The 15,361-nt window shown below is 55.3% G+C and overlaps 1 protein-coding gene across 1 annotated transcript; it reads right to left on the bottom strand.

Moving 5' to 3' along the window:
• Positions 1–1,692: 1,692 nt before the first annotated feature.
• Positions 1,693–14,731, bottom strand: GABARAPL1 (GABA type A receptor associated protein like 1). The gene is made up of 5 exons (XM_029082319.2): positions 14,517–14,731; positions 9,194–9,272; positions 6,850–6,968; positions 3,255–3,316; positions 1,693–2,790 (listed from the first exon to the last, which is right to left on the bottom strand). The coding sequence occupies exons 1-5, from the start codon at positions 14,604–14,606 to the stop codon at positions 2,775–2,777; spliced, it is 366 nt and encodes a 121-aa protein (XP_028938152.1). The 5' UTR covers positions 14,607–14,731; the 3' UTR covers positions 1,693–2,774.
• Between the last annotated feature and the right edge of the window lie 630 nt (positions 14,732–15,361).

Genomic DNA, 15,361 nt, shown 5'->3' with positions numbered 1-15,361 from the left:
AAGTATGGACCGACAAAGAGAGGCAGGGAGGTCAGCTAGAAAGCTGACACAGTAGTTGAGATGGAATATGAAAAGTTCTTGGGCCATTATAGTGACAGTTCGAACAGAAAGGAAGGGAAGGACTCTGGAGATGTTGTGAAGGGAAACAGGACTGAATCTGGGGACTGATTTAATCTGTGGGTTGAAAGAGAAAGGATTCTAGGATAATACTGAGATGGCAGGCTTGTGAGACAAGGAGAATGGCGGGGTCAGTAGCGATGGAAAGTCGGGGAGAGTTTGGGAGTTCTGTCTCCGATGTGTTAAGTTCGGGGTGTCAGTGAGACATCCAAGTAAAGATGGCCTGAAAGCAGGAGGAAATACTAGACTGCAAAGAAAGAGAGAGGTGGATTTGGGAATCACCCATGTAGAGGTGGAAGTTGGAGCTACAGGAGTGAATGAGTTTTCCAAAGGATTGGGTGTAAATGGAAAATAGATGGGAGGACAGAACAGAGCCTTGTCGGGGTGGTGGTCCTATGGAGGAGTGTGAGTTAGGCGAGCTAGGGAAAAAGCAAGAAGGCGCAGCCAGGATGCTATTCATTCACTCGATCGTATTTATCGAGCGCTTACTGTATACTAAATACTCAGGAGGGTACAATATAACAACCAACAGACATGTTCCCCGCTTACAGCGAGTTTACAGTCTAGAGGGAGGAGAACCAGGAGAGGACGGTGTCGGAGAAAACAAAGGTTTGATACCGTCTTCAGGAGAGGAAGGTGATCCACTGTGTCGGAGGCTGCCGAGGGTTCGAGGAGAAACAGTAGAAACCATGAGGTTCTGCGGAGAGGAGGTCACTTGGGACTCCGGAGAGAGGAGTTTCAGGCGAGTGGAGGGGACGGAAGCCAGATTCCAGGGTGTCAAGGAGGGAGTTGGAGGAGGGGAAGCGGAGGCAACGGGAGCCGAGCGCTTTACTAAGCGCTGGGGTATGTACAAGATAACCGGGTTGGACGCAGTCCCTGTGCTGCAAGGGGTTTACAGTCTAAGAAGCAGGAAGCAGGGTGGAATCCCGTTTTACAGATAAGGAAACTGAGACACGGAGAAGTTAAGTGACTCGCCTGAGTGAGAAGCAGCCTGGCCTAGTGGGTAGAGCACTGACCTAGGAGTCAGAGGGACCTGGGTTCCAGTTCTGGTCCCGCCACTTGTCTGCGGTGTGACCTTGGGCAAGTCATTTAACTTCTCTGGGCCTCAGTCACCTCATCTGTAAAGCGGTAGGCTCCGTAGCTAGATGATGGAGGGGGGCAACGTGACCATATAAGAGGGGTGGTTGGGAGAATACATTGGTTGGGTGCTGGTATATATTCCCCATCCGCAAAGGGTTGCGGTCTAGAGGAGAGATTTGGGGTGCCGGTGTGGGTCTGACACAGCTGCAGCCCTTAACTGCACAGCTAGGGTGTTCTGGGGTAGTATACTCTCCCGAGTGCTCAGTAAAGTGCTCTGTACAGAAGAAGTGCCCAATAAATGCCATCGATTAATTGATTTTACCCCGTGCATTTTGGGGAGGTGCCAGTTGCCGCTGAACTTCCCGAGGGGATGCAGTGAGGCTGTGAATAGGCGGGCCTCGGGTGACAACCGTGGATACCCAGGGTCGCAGCCCCTCCCAGACGCTCACACCCACACACGCGGACGCAAAGGAAAAACTCCGTTTCCCCCACGGCGGATTTTTAAAATGTGCAGTGATTTTATTTCCTCGATTCGATAGCATGAGCTTCAGTTTACAGGCACCCACAGCTGGTACAACGGAACCCGGGTTTCCCCCTTACCCCGGAGACGGGCACAGGCAGAGCAGAACGCCTCAGCTGCGGTCAGGGGATCCCCCCACCCACCCACCCGAAGCCCCAGTTAACCCCGACAGAGAAAACGAAAGCAGAAAAACAGAGATTCCCCCTTCCACCGCGGAATGCATTGGCAGGATCAGCCCCAGACCCTCCGAAACAGCTGCTGCCGTAAAGGAGGCCGCCCTTTCTTGGCCCTGTGACAGCGAGGGAGCACGGTGGGGGGCGGCGGGGGGCGAGGGAGCGCTGTGACTGCAGGGGAGAGGACAGCAATTCTGTCTCCAGCGCTTAGGACACCGGGGGATGGGAAGTAGGGGATGCTTACAGCATTTTAAAGCAACGAGAGCAGATGGGGCTTCCTGCCCCAACTGAGGGGCTCAGAGAAAGACAAAACACAGTCCAATCCAGTTGCGGGCGGGAGCGGCTGTTCCTCCCTTCATCACCAGGACCCCTTGCCCTATTCTGCTGGAGAGGTTTCTCCCACCGGGAAGTGAGGCAGGGGAGAATCCCATATTCAGTCTCCCCTGCTCTCAATCCCCAGTACAAAGGACCAGAGGGGAAGCCAGGCTCCATCCTCCTGAACTCCTGGAGATGGGCTGACCATTTTCCCCGAACGCTACGGGGTCTCTAGGCTCCATTTCATCCGGCTTCACCCTCCGCCCCCTAGAACACCGGCCACTGGTGGGAAACGGTGGCGGGGAGGGGCAGGTCGGGATCCTCAGGGGCCCCTCGGCTCAGTGGGGTGGCGTCCTGGGGTAACATGAGTCGCAGGAAACGACGGGACAGTTGGGGGGGGGGGGGATTCAAAGGGCAGGATTAAAGCTAGGTTGGTCCAGTTCTGGATTTATTCCAATAACCAGCTAGTCTCTCCCACAAACGATCCGAAAGACCCACCCCCTTGAGATGGATTCTTCATTCCGTGAGATATGGAAAGAGGCACACGGGGGTGGGAAGGGAGACCGGTTTCAGAGTCGACGAGGGCTGTGGGAAGGGAGCAGGATGCGTCTGGGCCGGGGGGGGCGGTGGGAGGGGCCTGGGAGCCTCGGAGATGCCCGCCAGACGCATGGGGTCCCCCCTCCCCGATCCTCCGTCCGAGCGCCCTACTGGTGGTTTCACAACACGGCGAGAGGGCGGGGATGGGGGAACGCCACCCCCAACGCCCAGTCGCACGGTTCAGAACTCCGTCCCGGCAATCGGGTGGCTCGGGTCCCGCCCCGTCTTCTCCCCCGGCCGGGAGAAGCGAAGTGCGGCGAGGGGGCGGGAGAAAATGGCCGTCGGGGTCATGCGCGATACAGTGCTGCGGGGTGTCTCGTTCTCCCTCTCCAGTCGGGGTGCCCTCCCTCCCCGAAAAGCCCCAGTCCAGGCTTAACACGTGCCCGCCCCTCCCACCGCCCCCCAACCCCCCAGGTCCGGGTGTCCCCATCCACCCGGGCCCTGCCACTCACTCCCCATAGACGCTCTCGTCACTGTAGGCCACGTAGAGAAAGTAATCTTCCTCGTGGTTGTCCTGTGGGGGGAGAGAGGGGGTCAGCGTGTGAGAGTCACCGGAAGGGTTGGGGCCGGCCAGGAAGACCGGACGATGGCTCGGCCCGCGGCGCGGGCCGGGCCTGAATAGGTGGGTAGGCAGCAGCCTCATCATTATCATCATCATCATGGCATCTGTTAAGCGCTTACTCTGAGTCACGAAGTGTACTGAGCACTGGATTAACTACGAGTAATCCTATCGGACAGTCCGCGAAGAGGCAAAGTGACAGGGAAGCAGGTATTTCCTCTCCATTTTACTCATGAGGAAACCGAGGCATAATGAAGAAGACTTTAATTTGTTAAGCACTTTGTACCAAGCCCTGCAAATTAATTACTCATATAAATGTCTGTCTGCCCCTCTAGACTGTAAGTTTGTTATGGGCATGGAACATACCTGCTAGTTCTGTTGTAATATACTCTCCCAAGTGCTTGGTATAGTAAGTATATATGCGTGTATATATATATATATCTGTATATAGCAGAGCATAGTAAGCGCTCAATAACTACGACTGATTAGTCAGGACCGGGATAAATACGAAGTAATCAGGGCGGACACGATCCCCGTCCCACAGGCGGAATCTCGGTCTAAGGGGTGGGGAGAATTTATTGCTTTATTGCTATTGTTTTCGTCTGTCTCCCCTGATTAGACCGTAAGCCCGTCAAAGGGCAGGGACTGTCTCTATCTGTTACCGATTTGTACATTCCAAGCGCTTAGTACAGTGCTCTGCACATAGTAAGCGCTCAATAAATACTATTGAATGAATGAATGAGAATTCCCAAATCAGTACAAAAATATGCAAAGGGGGGGAGGACAAGAGACCTGAAAACCGTAGGAGCTGCATTTCCCAAGGTGACTGGTTGATGTTCAGGTAAAAGGAGCTGGGAAAGGAGGAGACGGGAATCCCAGAAACCAGGGCTTCTTCCCACTAAATCACCCTAGGAAAGGGGCAGGCAGCTCAATGGGGACACTCGGATGAGAACACCCGCCGAGCCCCTGGGACGCGGTTTCTACTGGTTGTCGCTAGAGACGCGGCCCGGTCTAGTGGCCAGAGCCCGAGCCCGGAAGTTGGGACACCTGGTTTCTAATCCCAGCTCCGCCACCTGCCTGGTGCGTGACCTTGGGCGTATCACTAACTGCGCTGGGCCTCGGTCTCCTCATCTGTAAAAACGGGGAGAAGATGCCTCTTGCTTAAACTGGGAGCCCTGGGTGGGATAAGGACTGTGTCCGATCTGATTGTTGGACATCTACCGCTTAACTCAGTGCTCGGCACAATAGTCAGCACTTAAATACCACAATTACTAACACGTTTGCGGATCCGGACTGTAACAGGCGCTGGGGTGGGGAAGGAAGGATTAAGGGTAGTTCTCCAGGTGTCAAACTGCTTAAAAGCCGCTTTTTGTGGGATATTGGCTGTGTAGTGAGGTGTTCTTTTCCTCTTTAATTAAGCCTCCAGATTTGCATTTCAGACTTCCCCCCAACACCCGCGGACCTCCTCCTCTTAATACAAAGGGGTGCCCGGATCACGGGTCTGAAGACCATCTGGAGACCAAAAGATGTGTCTGGGAAGCTGCACTGCCTGGGGAAAGAGCACAGCCCTAGGAGTCAGAGGACTTGGGTTCTAATCCCGCCACGTACCTGCTGCGTGACCTCAGGCAAGTCACTTCATTTTTCCGTTCCTCGGTTCCCTCATCTACAACATGGGGTCTCAATATCTGTTTTCCCTCCTACTTAGACCGTGAGCCTCCCGTGGGATACGGGATACTGACCCCACCGCTTAGATTGTACATTGCTTGGCACATAGTTACGTGCTTACCAAATGCTACAATCACTGTGATTGTTAGATGGCAACACTGGGTGAAATGAATTGATGTTGAAGGCTCACGAATGTGAAATAGGGGGTCCAGTAGTCCTCACCACTGGCTTTAAAGCACTCAACCAGCTTGTCCCCTCCTGCCTCACCTCGAAAGTCTCTTACTACAGCCCAGAGAGCACGCGTTGCTCTTCTTCTAAGGCCAACCTCCTCACTGCACCTCTATCTCGCCTTCAACCTCCCGCCCACGTCCCGCTTCGGGCCTAGGATGCCCTCCCTCTTCATATCCCCTTGATTCTATTTATTACTATCGTTCTTGTCTGTCCGTCTCCCCCGATTAGACTGTAAGCCTGGCAAAGGGCAGGGACTGTCTCTTTCTGTTACTGATTTGTACATTCCAAGCGCTTAGTACAGTGCTCTGCACATAGCTGAATGAATGAATATCCGACAGACAATAGCTCTCCCCTCCTTCAAAGCCTCACTGTAGGTCCATCTCCTCTAAGAGGGCTTCTCTAAGCCCTCCTTTCCTCTTCTCCCCTCTTTCAAAGTCTTACTGAAGGCCCGCCTCCTCCGAGAGGCCTTCCCGGACTGAGCCCTCCTATTCTCTTCTCCCACTCCCTTCTGCGTCGCCTTGACTTGCTCCATTTATTCATCTCCGCTCCCGGCACCTCAGGACTTATGTACATGCCTGTATTGATGCGTCTCCCCCTCTAGACCGTAGGCTCACTGTGGGCGGGGAACGTGTCCGTCATATCGTATTCTCCCAAGAGCTCAGTAGAGTGCTCCGCAGCCGCTAAGCACTCCATAAATTCGACTGACTGACGCAGGCACAATAAGGCATAAGGGATCCACGCGTCGAACAAGTCTAACTTGCTGGAGCCAAAAACCCCTCAGGTGACTCAGCTTCGGCGGAGGCCTCTGGGACCGACTATTCCTCGCCAGGCAAATCCCGTATTCTCTTGAATTCGGGAAGCCTTGAATGTAAGGGAAGCAGTGTGGCCTAGTGGAAAGAGTGCGGACCTAGGAGTCAGAGGACCTGGGTTCTAATCCCGCCTCCTGTATGACTTTGGGCGGGTCATTTAACTCCTCTGTGCCTCACCCGGAAAACGGGGATTCAATCCCTGCTCTCCTTGGCTTTTACACCGGGAGCCCCACGAGGGGCAGGGACTGTGTCCATCCCCATCACCTGGTTATAATAATGTTGGTGTTTGTTAAGTGCTTACTATGTGCAGAGCACTGTTCTAAGCGCTGGGGTAGATACAGGGTAATCAGGTTGTCCCATGTGAGGCTCACAGTTAATCCCCATTTTACAGATGAGGGAACTGAAGCACGGAGAAGTTAAATGACTTGCCCATAGTCACAAAGCCGACAACTTTAGAACAGCGCTTGGCACACAGTATGCACTTAAACACCCCAGGGATTATTATTTGCGAGTCTTGCCCCTCCCCGTAAATAGAGAATAGAGCCCGTTGGTTACGAGCGGCACAGCAGGCTGGGGGAAGGGCGCGGATCACTTGACAAAGAAGAAAGCGAAGGAGGCCTGCGCTGAGATCCCACGCAGAACCCGGCCACCCTAGGATATCGGCTCTGGGCTCGCGCTTCCGCACCCCCCGTAGCCAGCCGCCCAACCCCTCTGGGCTTCCACCCGAACCCCCCGCATCGGTAGAAGGGGAACGGTAAGAGGGGATCCCACCCCCCCCGGTACCTCATAGAGCTGGCCCATGGTGGCACTGGTGGGCGGAATGGTGTTATTGACGAAGAAGAACAGGGCGTCCTCTGGCCGCAGATGGATGCGCTTGCGGATTAAGAAATAGAACTGACCGACTGCGGTGGGGCGGAAGGCCGGGGAGCGAGGAGAAAGCAGAGATTGCAAAAGAAAATGCAAAAAGGATAACTCACCCTGTGAACTTTAGTCTCTTTATCCTCTTCTCAGAGCGGTACTCAGCCCTCCCCGCCCACCCGGATCCGGTCAGCTCCTAAGGGCCCGCTGTCATCGCAGTGCTCTGAGGTCTTAACTGATCCATCAGTGGTCTGTATTGAGCACTTACTGGGGGCAGAGCACTGCGCTAAGCGCTTGGGAGAGTACAACAGAATCGGTGGACACGTTCCCCGCACGTAACGAGCTTTTAACCCACCAGGAAAAGAGACTTCATTTTCCTCTCTCCCAAGTCGGCTGAGGGTGTACTTCTCACACAGTGCTGAGTTTAATTTCTCCTTAGGGGGTCAGTTCTTTTCCCTCGGAGCCTAGTACCGGGCACGGACCGAAGTTAGAACTTGACAACTACCTTGCTTAAACCACGATCCCTCCGGGCTCCGAAAACAATCGATCATTCACTGTTATTTACAGAATGTTTTCGCTGTGCAGAGCACTGTGCAGCTTGGGAGAGTATAAGAGAGGGAGTAGATACAATCTCTGCTCTTCGACGTTGTCCCTTTAAAAGCACAACAGTGCCGCAGGCCGGGGCAGAGCTATCTCTCAAAGACCGGCCCTCCCTCCTCCCCGAGGCACTCGGAATGAGTTGGAGCCTCAGTTTCCTCTCTGTAAAATGGGGATGCAATACCCACTCTCCCTCCTTCTTAGATGTTGAGCACCATCTGGGAAAGGGACTGTGTCCAACCCCATTAACCTGAATCGACCCCAGCGCTTATTACGGCGCTTGACACACAGTAAGCACTTAAAGGCAATAGGAATAATAGATTTCACCTTCCTGGACTCATTCCAGGCCAGAACTATTTCCCTAGAAGTTAAGTGACCCGCCCAACGTCACGCAGCTGATGAGCGGCGGAGCCGGGATTAGAACCCATGACCTCTGACTCACCCATGACCTCTGACTCCCCAAGAAGCAGCGTGGCTCAGTGGAAAGAGCCCGGGCTTGGGAGTCAGAGGTCGTGGGTTCTAATCCTGGCTCCGCCGCTTATCAGCTGTGTGACGTTGAGCGGGTCACTTCACTTCTCTGTGCCTCAGTTCCCTCGTCTGTAAAATGGGGATTAAGACTGCGAGCCCCACGTGGGACAACCTGATCACCTTGTATCCCCCCAGCGCTTAGAACAGTGCTTTGCACATAGGAAGCGCTTACCAAATACCATCATTATTATTATTAGCTACGCCACAACCGGCGTGGAATCCAGGGGGCCTCACAGGGGTCCACCTGAAGGCTTAGGACGTGGGGATCAGTGGGTTTCTCCACCACCACATCCCGCCCCCCCTCGCCAACCCTGCGGAAACTCAATGTTCTTCCAAACCCGGGGTCCCCCTGGAGCCCCCACCTCTGTTCCATCTTGAAGATCTCGGATGTGACCGGGAGACGGGTTGACGGATGGTTCTACGTTAGTTCCGGTTCGTCTTGGCAAGTATTTTGAAATTCCTCCCAGTTGACGCCGATTGTTTTAAACCCCGAGGTGCTGTGACGAAGAACTACTAAAGATGGCGGCTGTCTGGTGGGGGTCGAGGGAGAGGGGATGGGGGAGTCAGCAACCTCGCCCCATGCAATACCAGCAGCTGATCTGGTACATTCTTCCGAAGAGTGGAAGACTATGTTTGAGAAGCTCTTTGAGGGCAGGGATCACACCTAGCAACTCTACTGTATGGTGGTAATAATAATAAATGGGGCACGTGTTACGCGCTTACTACGTGCCAGGCATCGTAGTAAGCGCTGGGGTGGACACAAGCCGATCGGGTTGGACGTAACGTGGGGCTCACGATCTCAATCCTCATCTTACAGATGGGGAGACTGAGGCCCAGAGAAGTGAAGTGACTGGTCCAAGGTCACAGAGCAGACAAGTGGCAGAGCTGAATGATCGATGTATGTTAGCATCCGTCTCCCCTAGCTTCTCGAGGTCAGGGATTGGTCTACTAGCTCACTCCTACCTTCAGTGCGGTGTTCCGCACAGGGTAAGCACCCATGAAATACTTCTGCTCGATCGAGAGGGTCTGGGAGAGGGAGTCGTTAGAACGGCCACCCCAGCTGAGATCTGGGGACACCGTGCTCAGCTCCTACTCGGACGATGCCTCCCCAGAGCCCGGGCGCGAGGAGGCAGAGCCTGTTTACCTGTGAGGTCAGAGGGCACCAGGTACTTCCTCTTGTCCAGATCCGGCACTCTGGCTTTGGGAGCTTTCTCTACGATCACCTGGAGGGAGAGGAGGAGGAGGAAATGAAGCGGGGAAGGCGAAATCGTAGAGGCCGATCTCATCATCGCGGCTCTCCCTTCACCGCCCCTGCTTCCTGTGGGGGAAGAGTTGCCACGGCAACGACACACCATGTGGGTCAGGGACCGGGGCCGTGGCAGACGGCGAGCCACAGCCGGCCTCCTGCTTTCTCTTAATCCTCGCTCCCCTCCCACCTCCCCGCCAACCCAACCGAGGGGGGCATCTGCAGAAAGCCTCGGCCTGACGGGAGATGCTGGACTCTTTGGGAATGGGCAGCCGGCATCAAGAAGAGAATGAGAACACGGAAGGAAAGGCGCATGAGAAGCAGCATGGCCTAATAATAAAAATAATTAAGGTATTTGTTAAGGGCTGACTATGTGACGGGCGCCGTACTGAGCGGTGGGGTGGATACAAGCAAATGGGCTCGCTCACAGTCTCAATCCCCATCTTACAGGTGAGCTGGCTGAGGCACAGAGAAGTTGCATGTCTTGCTCCAGGTCATACGGCAGACAAGGGACGGAGCTGGGACTAGAACCCAAGACCTTCCGATGACCAGGCCGGTGCTCTATCCACTGGGACAGGCAGCTTCTCCTAGTGGAAAGAGCATGGGATCTGGGAGTCACAGGACCTGGGATCCAATCCCGACCCTGCCAGTTGCTTGTGTGTGACCTTGGGCGAGTCATTTAACTTCTCCATGCCTCAGTTTCCTCATTGGTAACATGGGGATTTCCTGGTCTCCCTCCCGCTTAGACTGTGAGCCCCAGGTTGGACAGGGACCGTATCTGACCTAACTTGTACCCACCCCGGCATTTAGAACAGTGTTGAGCATGTAGTGAGCGCTCACTACCACAAAACGAACAAACAAAACATGACGGAGAAGCAGAGGAGGAGACCGTGAGCAAGGGGAAGGACAGCGCTCGGTATTAATAATGATAACCATGGTATTTTTTAAGTGCTCACTATGTGCCTAGCATTGTGCTAAGGAAGATGCAAGAGGGCCAGGTTGGACTCGGGCACGCTCAGCAGATGCCGGGCCGGGAATAAAAGCCATTGCTGAGGCTTCTCTACCATGTTGACCTCAGCCAAGTGAAACACCTGGCAATATCCGGTAGAGGAGCAGGGTGGCCTAGTGGAAAGAGCCCAGGTCTGGGAGTCACAGGTCTTGAGTTCTAATCTTGGCTCCGCCACGTGCCTGCTGGGTGACCTGGGGCTTTAGTTTCCTCACCGTAAAATGGGGATTCAATGCCTGTCCTCCCTTAGACTGTGAGCCCTATGAGGGACCGGGCCTGTGTCCAACCTGATTAACCAGAATCAGTACATAGTAAGTGCTTAACAAAAGCAATAATAATAATAATAATAACCGCAGCGTCGCCCCTCTGCGCATGCTGGATATCCGTCCACAGCATCTGCTTCCCAGGCCTGTACTCTATCCATCAGGCGATGCGGTCGAGCAGTCTATCGACAGTATTTATTGTTTTTTTTCACGGTATCTATTGAGCGCTTATGTGGTGCAAGCGCTGAAGTGCTGGAGTTGATACAAGATAAGCAGGGTGGGCACAGTCCTTGGTCTACACGGGGCTCACAGTCTAATTATGACAGAGAACAGGTATCGAAGCCCCACTTCAGAGATGAGGAAACAGGCACCTAGAAGTTAAGGGACTTACCCTAGGTCACTCAGCAAGACCTGGCATTAGAACCCAGGTCCTTTAGAGTAACAAAGAACCACCGAGGGGCTGGGCGTGCAGTCAATCAATGGGATGGAGTGCTTTCTGCATACAGAGAACTGTACTGAGCACTTGGAAGACAATCGTAGAAATAGAGTTGTAGACGCCACAAGGAACTCACATCCCGGGGTCGGTGGGATGGACATTAAAATAAATTACAGAGGGGGGAAAGGACAGAGAGTAAGGTCATTTTTGTCAGTGCCATGGAGACGAGGGTGGGGTGAAAATCAAGTGCTTAGGAAGCACAGATCCATGCGCATAAGTGACACAGAAGGGTTGGGAGGATGGGGCATTTTGTTTCTTGTTTCTGTCCCTCCGTCTCCCCGGATTGGACTGTGAGCCCGTCACTGGGCAGAGAATGTCTCTATCTGTTGCCGAATTGTCCATTCCAAGCGCTTAGTACAGTGCTCTGCACATAGTAAGCGCTCAATAAATACTACTGAATGAATTCTGGAGGAGATGCGAATGGGAGATGGTTTTGAAGGCGGGGAGAGTGGTGGTGTCTGATATGATGGGGGAGAGAGTCCCCGGCCAGAAGGAGGAGGACATGGGTAAAGGGAAGCAGCGTGGCTCAGTGGAAAGAGCCTGGGCTTTGGAGTCAGAGGTCATGGGCTGGACTCCCGGCTCCGCCACTTGTCAGCTGGGTGACTGTGGGCAAGTCACTTAACTTCTCTGTGCCTCAGTTACCTCATCTGTAAAATGGGGATTAACTGTGAGCCTCATGTGGGACAACCTGATTACCTTGTATCTACCCCAGCGCTTAGAACAGTGCTCTGCACATAGTAAGCGCTTAACAAATACCAACATTATTATTATTATTATTATTATTATTACTAAAGGGTCTGTGGTGAGAGAGATGAAGACGGAATTGAATGAATGATTGGTATCTACTGAATACTTACTATGTGCAGAGCTGTGTCCTAAGTGCTTCGGAGAGCCCGACAAAATTAGTGGACACGTTCCCTGCCCCTAACAGGCTTACAGTCCGGGGGGGAGACAGACATGAATACGAATAAGTAATTGATAACATGGTACGTAAGCACTGCAGGGTTGGGACGAACATCCAATGTCCAAAGGTCACAGATGCGAGTGCACAGAGGACACAGGAGGGAGAGGGGGCCGGGGAAAAGAGGGAAGGCCTCTTGGAGAAAATGTGAGCTTAGTAATTCTTGGAAGGTGAAGAGAGTGGTGGTCTGGCGAATACGGAGGGGGAGGGAGTTTCAGGCTAGGGGGAGGATGTGGGAAAGGGGTCGGCGGGGAGAGAGATGAAATTTGGGCACAGAGTGAGTAAACTGGCACTAGAGGAGAAGAGCGTGTGGGCTGGGCTGTTGTAGAAGGTCAGTGAGGTGAGGCAGGACGGGGCAAACCGACTGAGTGCTTTAAAGCCAAGGAGTTTCCGTTTGACGCAGAGGTGGATGGGCGGTCACCGGAATTTCTTGGGGAGTGTGGAGACACGGACTGAACTTTTTTTGAGACGAACGATCCGTGCAGCGGAGTGAAATACGGACTGGAAGGGGAAGTGAAAGGAGTCAGCGAGGAGTAATCCAGTAATCCAAGCAGGATCTAAGTGCTTGGATCAGCCTGTGGTAGTGTGTGTGACTGGAGAGGAAAGGGTGGACTCTAGGGATGCTGCAGAGGTGGAACTGACAGGATCCGGTGACGGACTGAATGTGCAGACTGAATGAGAGACGTGGGTCCCGGGGCGGAGGCCTCGGGTTTCCTTTTCTCCTGATGCCTCTGTCTGGGGCAAGTTCCACAGGAGGGCGGCTCACGTCCTGCTGGGCACAGTCAGTCAGCCCGGCCAGACGGAACACCGCCTAGGCTTGCGGACCAGAGGCGGATCAGTCGGTCTGAGCAAGGAGAACGACATCCGGGCCGTGGGCCTGGCCCGGATCGGCCTAGGCGGACACGTTACACCCGGGCCGTGGGCCCGGCCCGCGTCGTCGGCCCGAGCAAGGAGAACGGTATGTGGGCCGGGCACTTACGTCAGGTCAGCCCCGGCAGACACAACGATACCGGGATGAGGGTCGGGGCCCGGATCGCTCAGCCCGGGCGGATACGGTGACGCCCGGACCGTGGGCCGGTCAAGGGTCAGTCGGCCCAGGCAGAAACGACGATATCGGACGGAGGGCCAAGCTTGGATCGGTCAGCGCGGGCAGACGCAACAAACCGGGCCGTGGGTAGATGGAAAACCACCAAGTCGAGGGCCGGGGCCCGGATCGGTGAGCCCGGGCAGACACAGTCGCTTCGGGCCGAGGTCTGCGTCAGTCCGGGTGGGCAGACGCAATAACACCGGACTGTGGGCCGCAGTCCGGGTCAGTCACCCCGGCCAGACGCAAGGTCTCTGGGTTGAGGCCGTGGCCTGGATCGATCGATGGGTCAGCACGGGCAGGACCCGATGCCACCCGGCCGGGGCCTGGATGGGAGTGAGGCCGGCCGGACACAACCACAGCGGGGTCGGGGGCCGGGGCCTGCATCGGTCAGCACGGGAAGAAACGATCCCACCGGGCCGAGGCCCGGGGACTGGATCGGAGTGAGCCCGGGCAGACACGACAACAACAGGCCGAGGGCCGGGGCCTGCATCGGTCAGCACAGGCCGATATAGTAAGCGCTTAACGAATGCCATCATTATTATTATTATTTATCGTGCTAACGTTGTCCTGTTTTTGTTTTTCTCTGTTTTGCTCTGCTATCCGTCTCCCCCGATTAAGACTGTGCGTCCGTCATTGGGCAGGGACTGTCTCCATCTGTTGCCGAATGGTCCATTCCAAGCGCTTGGTCCAGTGCTCTGCACATAGTAAGCGCTCAATAAATACTATTGAATGAATGACTGGATCGGAGTGAGCTTGGGCAGACCCGATCCCACCAGATCGAAGGCCCGGGGGAGAGTTGAGCCGGGGCAGAGAGGACAACAGCGGGCTGGTGGCCAGGCGGGGAACGTGACCTTGTTTTCCTCGCCGGTCTCCACCCCCATCCCTCCCACTCCTCCTCCTCCTCCTCCTCCTCCCCCATCCCATCCCCTCAGCACTGTATTCGTCCGCTCAACTGTATATATTTTCATTACCCTATTTATTTTGTCATTGAGATGTACATCACCTTGATTCTATTTATTTGCTACTGTTTTAATGAGATGTTCATCCCCTCGATTCTATTTACTGCCATTGTTCTTGTCTGCCCGTCTCCCCCGATTAGACTGTAAGCCCGTCGGAGGGCAGGGACTGTCTCTGTTACCGATTTGTCCATTCCAAGCGCTTAGTCCAGTGCTCTGCACATAGTAAGCCATCAATAAATACGAATGAATGAATGAATGAAATGTCCCGGCTGCAGGACCGGCCGCCCCCGCTCTTGCGGACACGCACCCAGACACCTGTACTCGTACACACATGCCCAGGCAGGGCAGCCCCGACGGCAGCGGGGAGGGCGGCCTGGAGGAGGAGGAGGAGGCCCGGCCGGGCTGCGCCATTCTGCAGGGATGGGGGTGGGGGGAGACGCGACACTCACGGGGACCCGGTCCGGGTACTTCTTGCGGATCTTCTCGCCTTCCTTTTTGCGGTACTCGAAGGGGTGATCTTCCTTGTACTGGAACTTCATGGCGCTTCCCCCGGCGGGGCCCGGGACGGCCTCGTCCGCCTCCAGACCCACCCGATCCGCGCCGCAGCAGCCGCCACCGCCGCCGGCCAGTCCTTCTCCCCGGAGGCCGAGCCGAAGCCCGAGTCCAGCCGAGCGGGAGCCGAAGCTGAAGCCGAGCCGGAGCCGAAGCCGAGCCGGAGCCGAAGATGAAGCCGAGCGGCAGCCGAAGCTGAAGCCGAGCCCGAGCCGAAGCCGAGCCCGGGCCGAAGATGAAGCCGAGCCCGAGCCGAGCAGGAGCCGAAGCCGAGCCCGGGCCGAAGATGAAGCCGAGCAGGGGCCGAAGCCGAGCCCGAGCCGAAGATGAGGCCGAGCCCGAGCCGAGCAGGAGCCGAAGCCGAGCCCGGGCCGAAGATGGAGCCGAGCCGAGCAGGAGCCGAAGCCGAGCCGAAGCCCGGGAGGCGGAGCCCCGGAGCAATCCTGCGGGAGCGGGGGGGGGCCGCGCTGGGAAGGCTCGGCCAATCGCGAGGCCGGACGGCTCTGTGACGTCACCGGGCCCGCCCCCTTCCCCAGCCTTTTGCTCTTTACGCCTCTCCTGGGAAAAAAGGGACTCGATAACGCGGGCCGCGGGCTTTCTCTCAAGCCCGACTTTTGTAGATCCACCCTTTCCATGGATGGAGTTCGGAAAGATAGAGTCTCTGCTCCCCCGCACCTCCCTAATAGTAATAATTACGGTATTTGTTCAGCGCTTACTATGTGCCAAGCACTGGTCTAAACGC

Source organism: Ornithorhynchus anatinus, chromosome 17 (genome assembly GCF_004115215.2).
Source record: "Ornithorhynchus anatinus isolate Pmale09 chromosome 17, mOrnAna1.pri.v4, whole genome shotgun sequence".
NCBI classification, from domain to species: Eukaryota; Metazoa; Chordata; class Mammalia; order Monotremata; family Ornithorhynchidae; genus Ornithorhynchus; species Ornithorhynchus anatinus.
The sequence above is the reverse complement of the archived record's forward strand: the minus strand, read 5'-3'. Positions and strand labels throughout refer to the sequence as shown.

Coding starts and splice junctions, on each gene's coding strand:
- GABARAPL1 (XM_029082319.2), bottom strand. CDS start 14,606: ATGAAGTTCCAGTACAAGGAAGATCACCCCTTCGAGTACCGCAAAAAG. Junction 6,969..9,193: donor GGTGCCCTCTGACCTCACAG/GTAAACAGGCTC, acceptor GCCCCACCGCAG/TCGGTCAGTTCTATTTCTTA. Junction 3,317..6,849: donor CCATGGGCCAGCTCTATGAG/GTACCGGGGGGG, acceptor CTCCCCCCACAG/GACAACCACGAGGAAGATTA.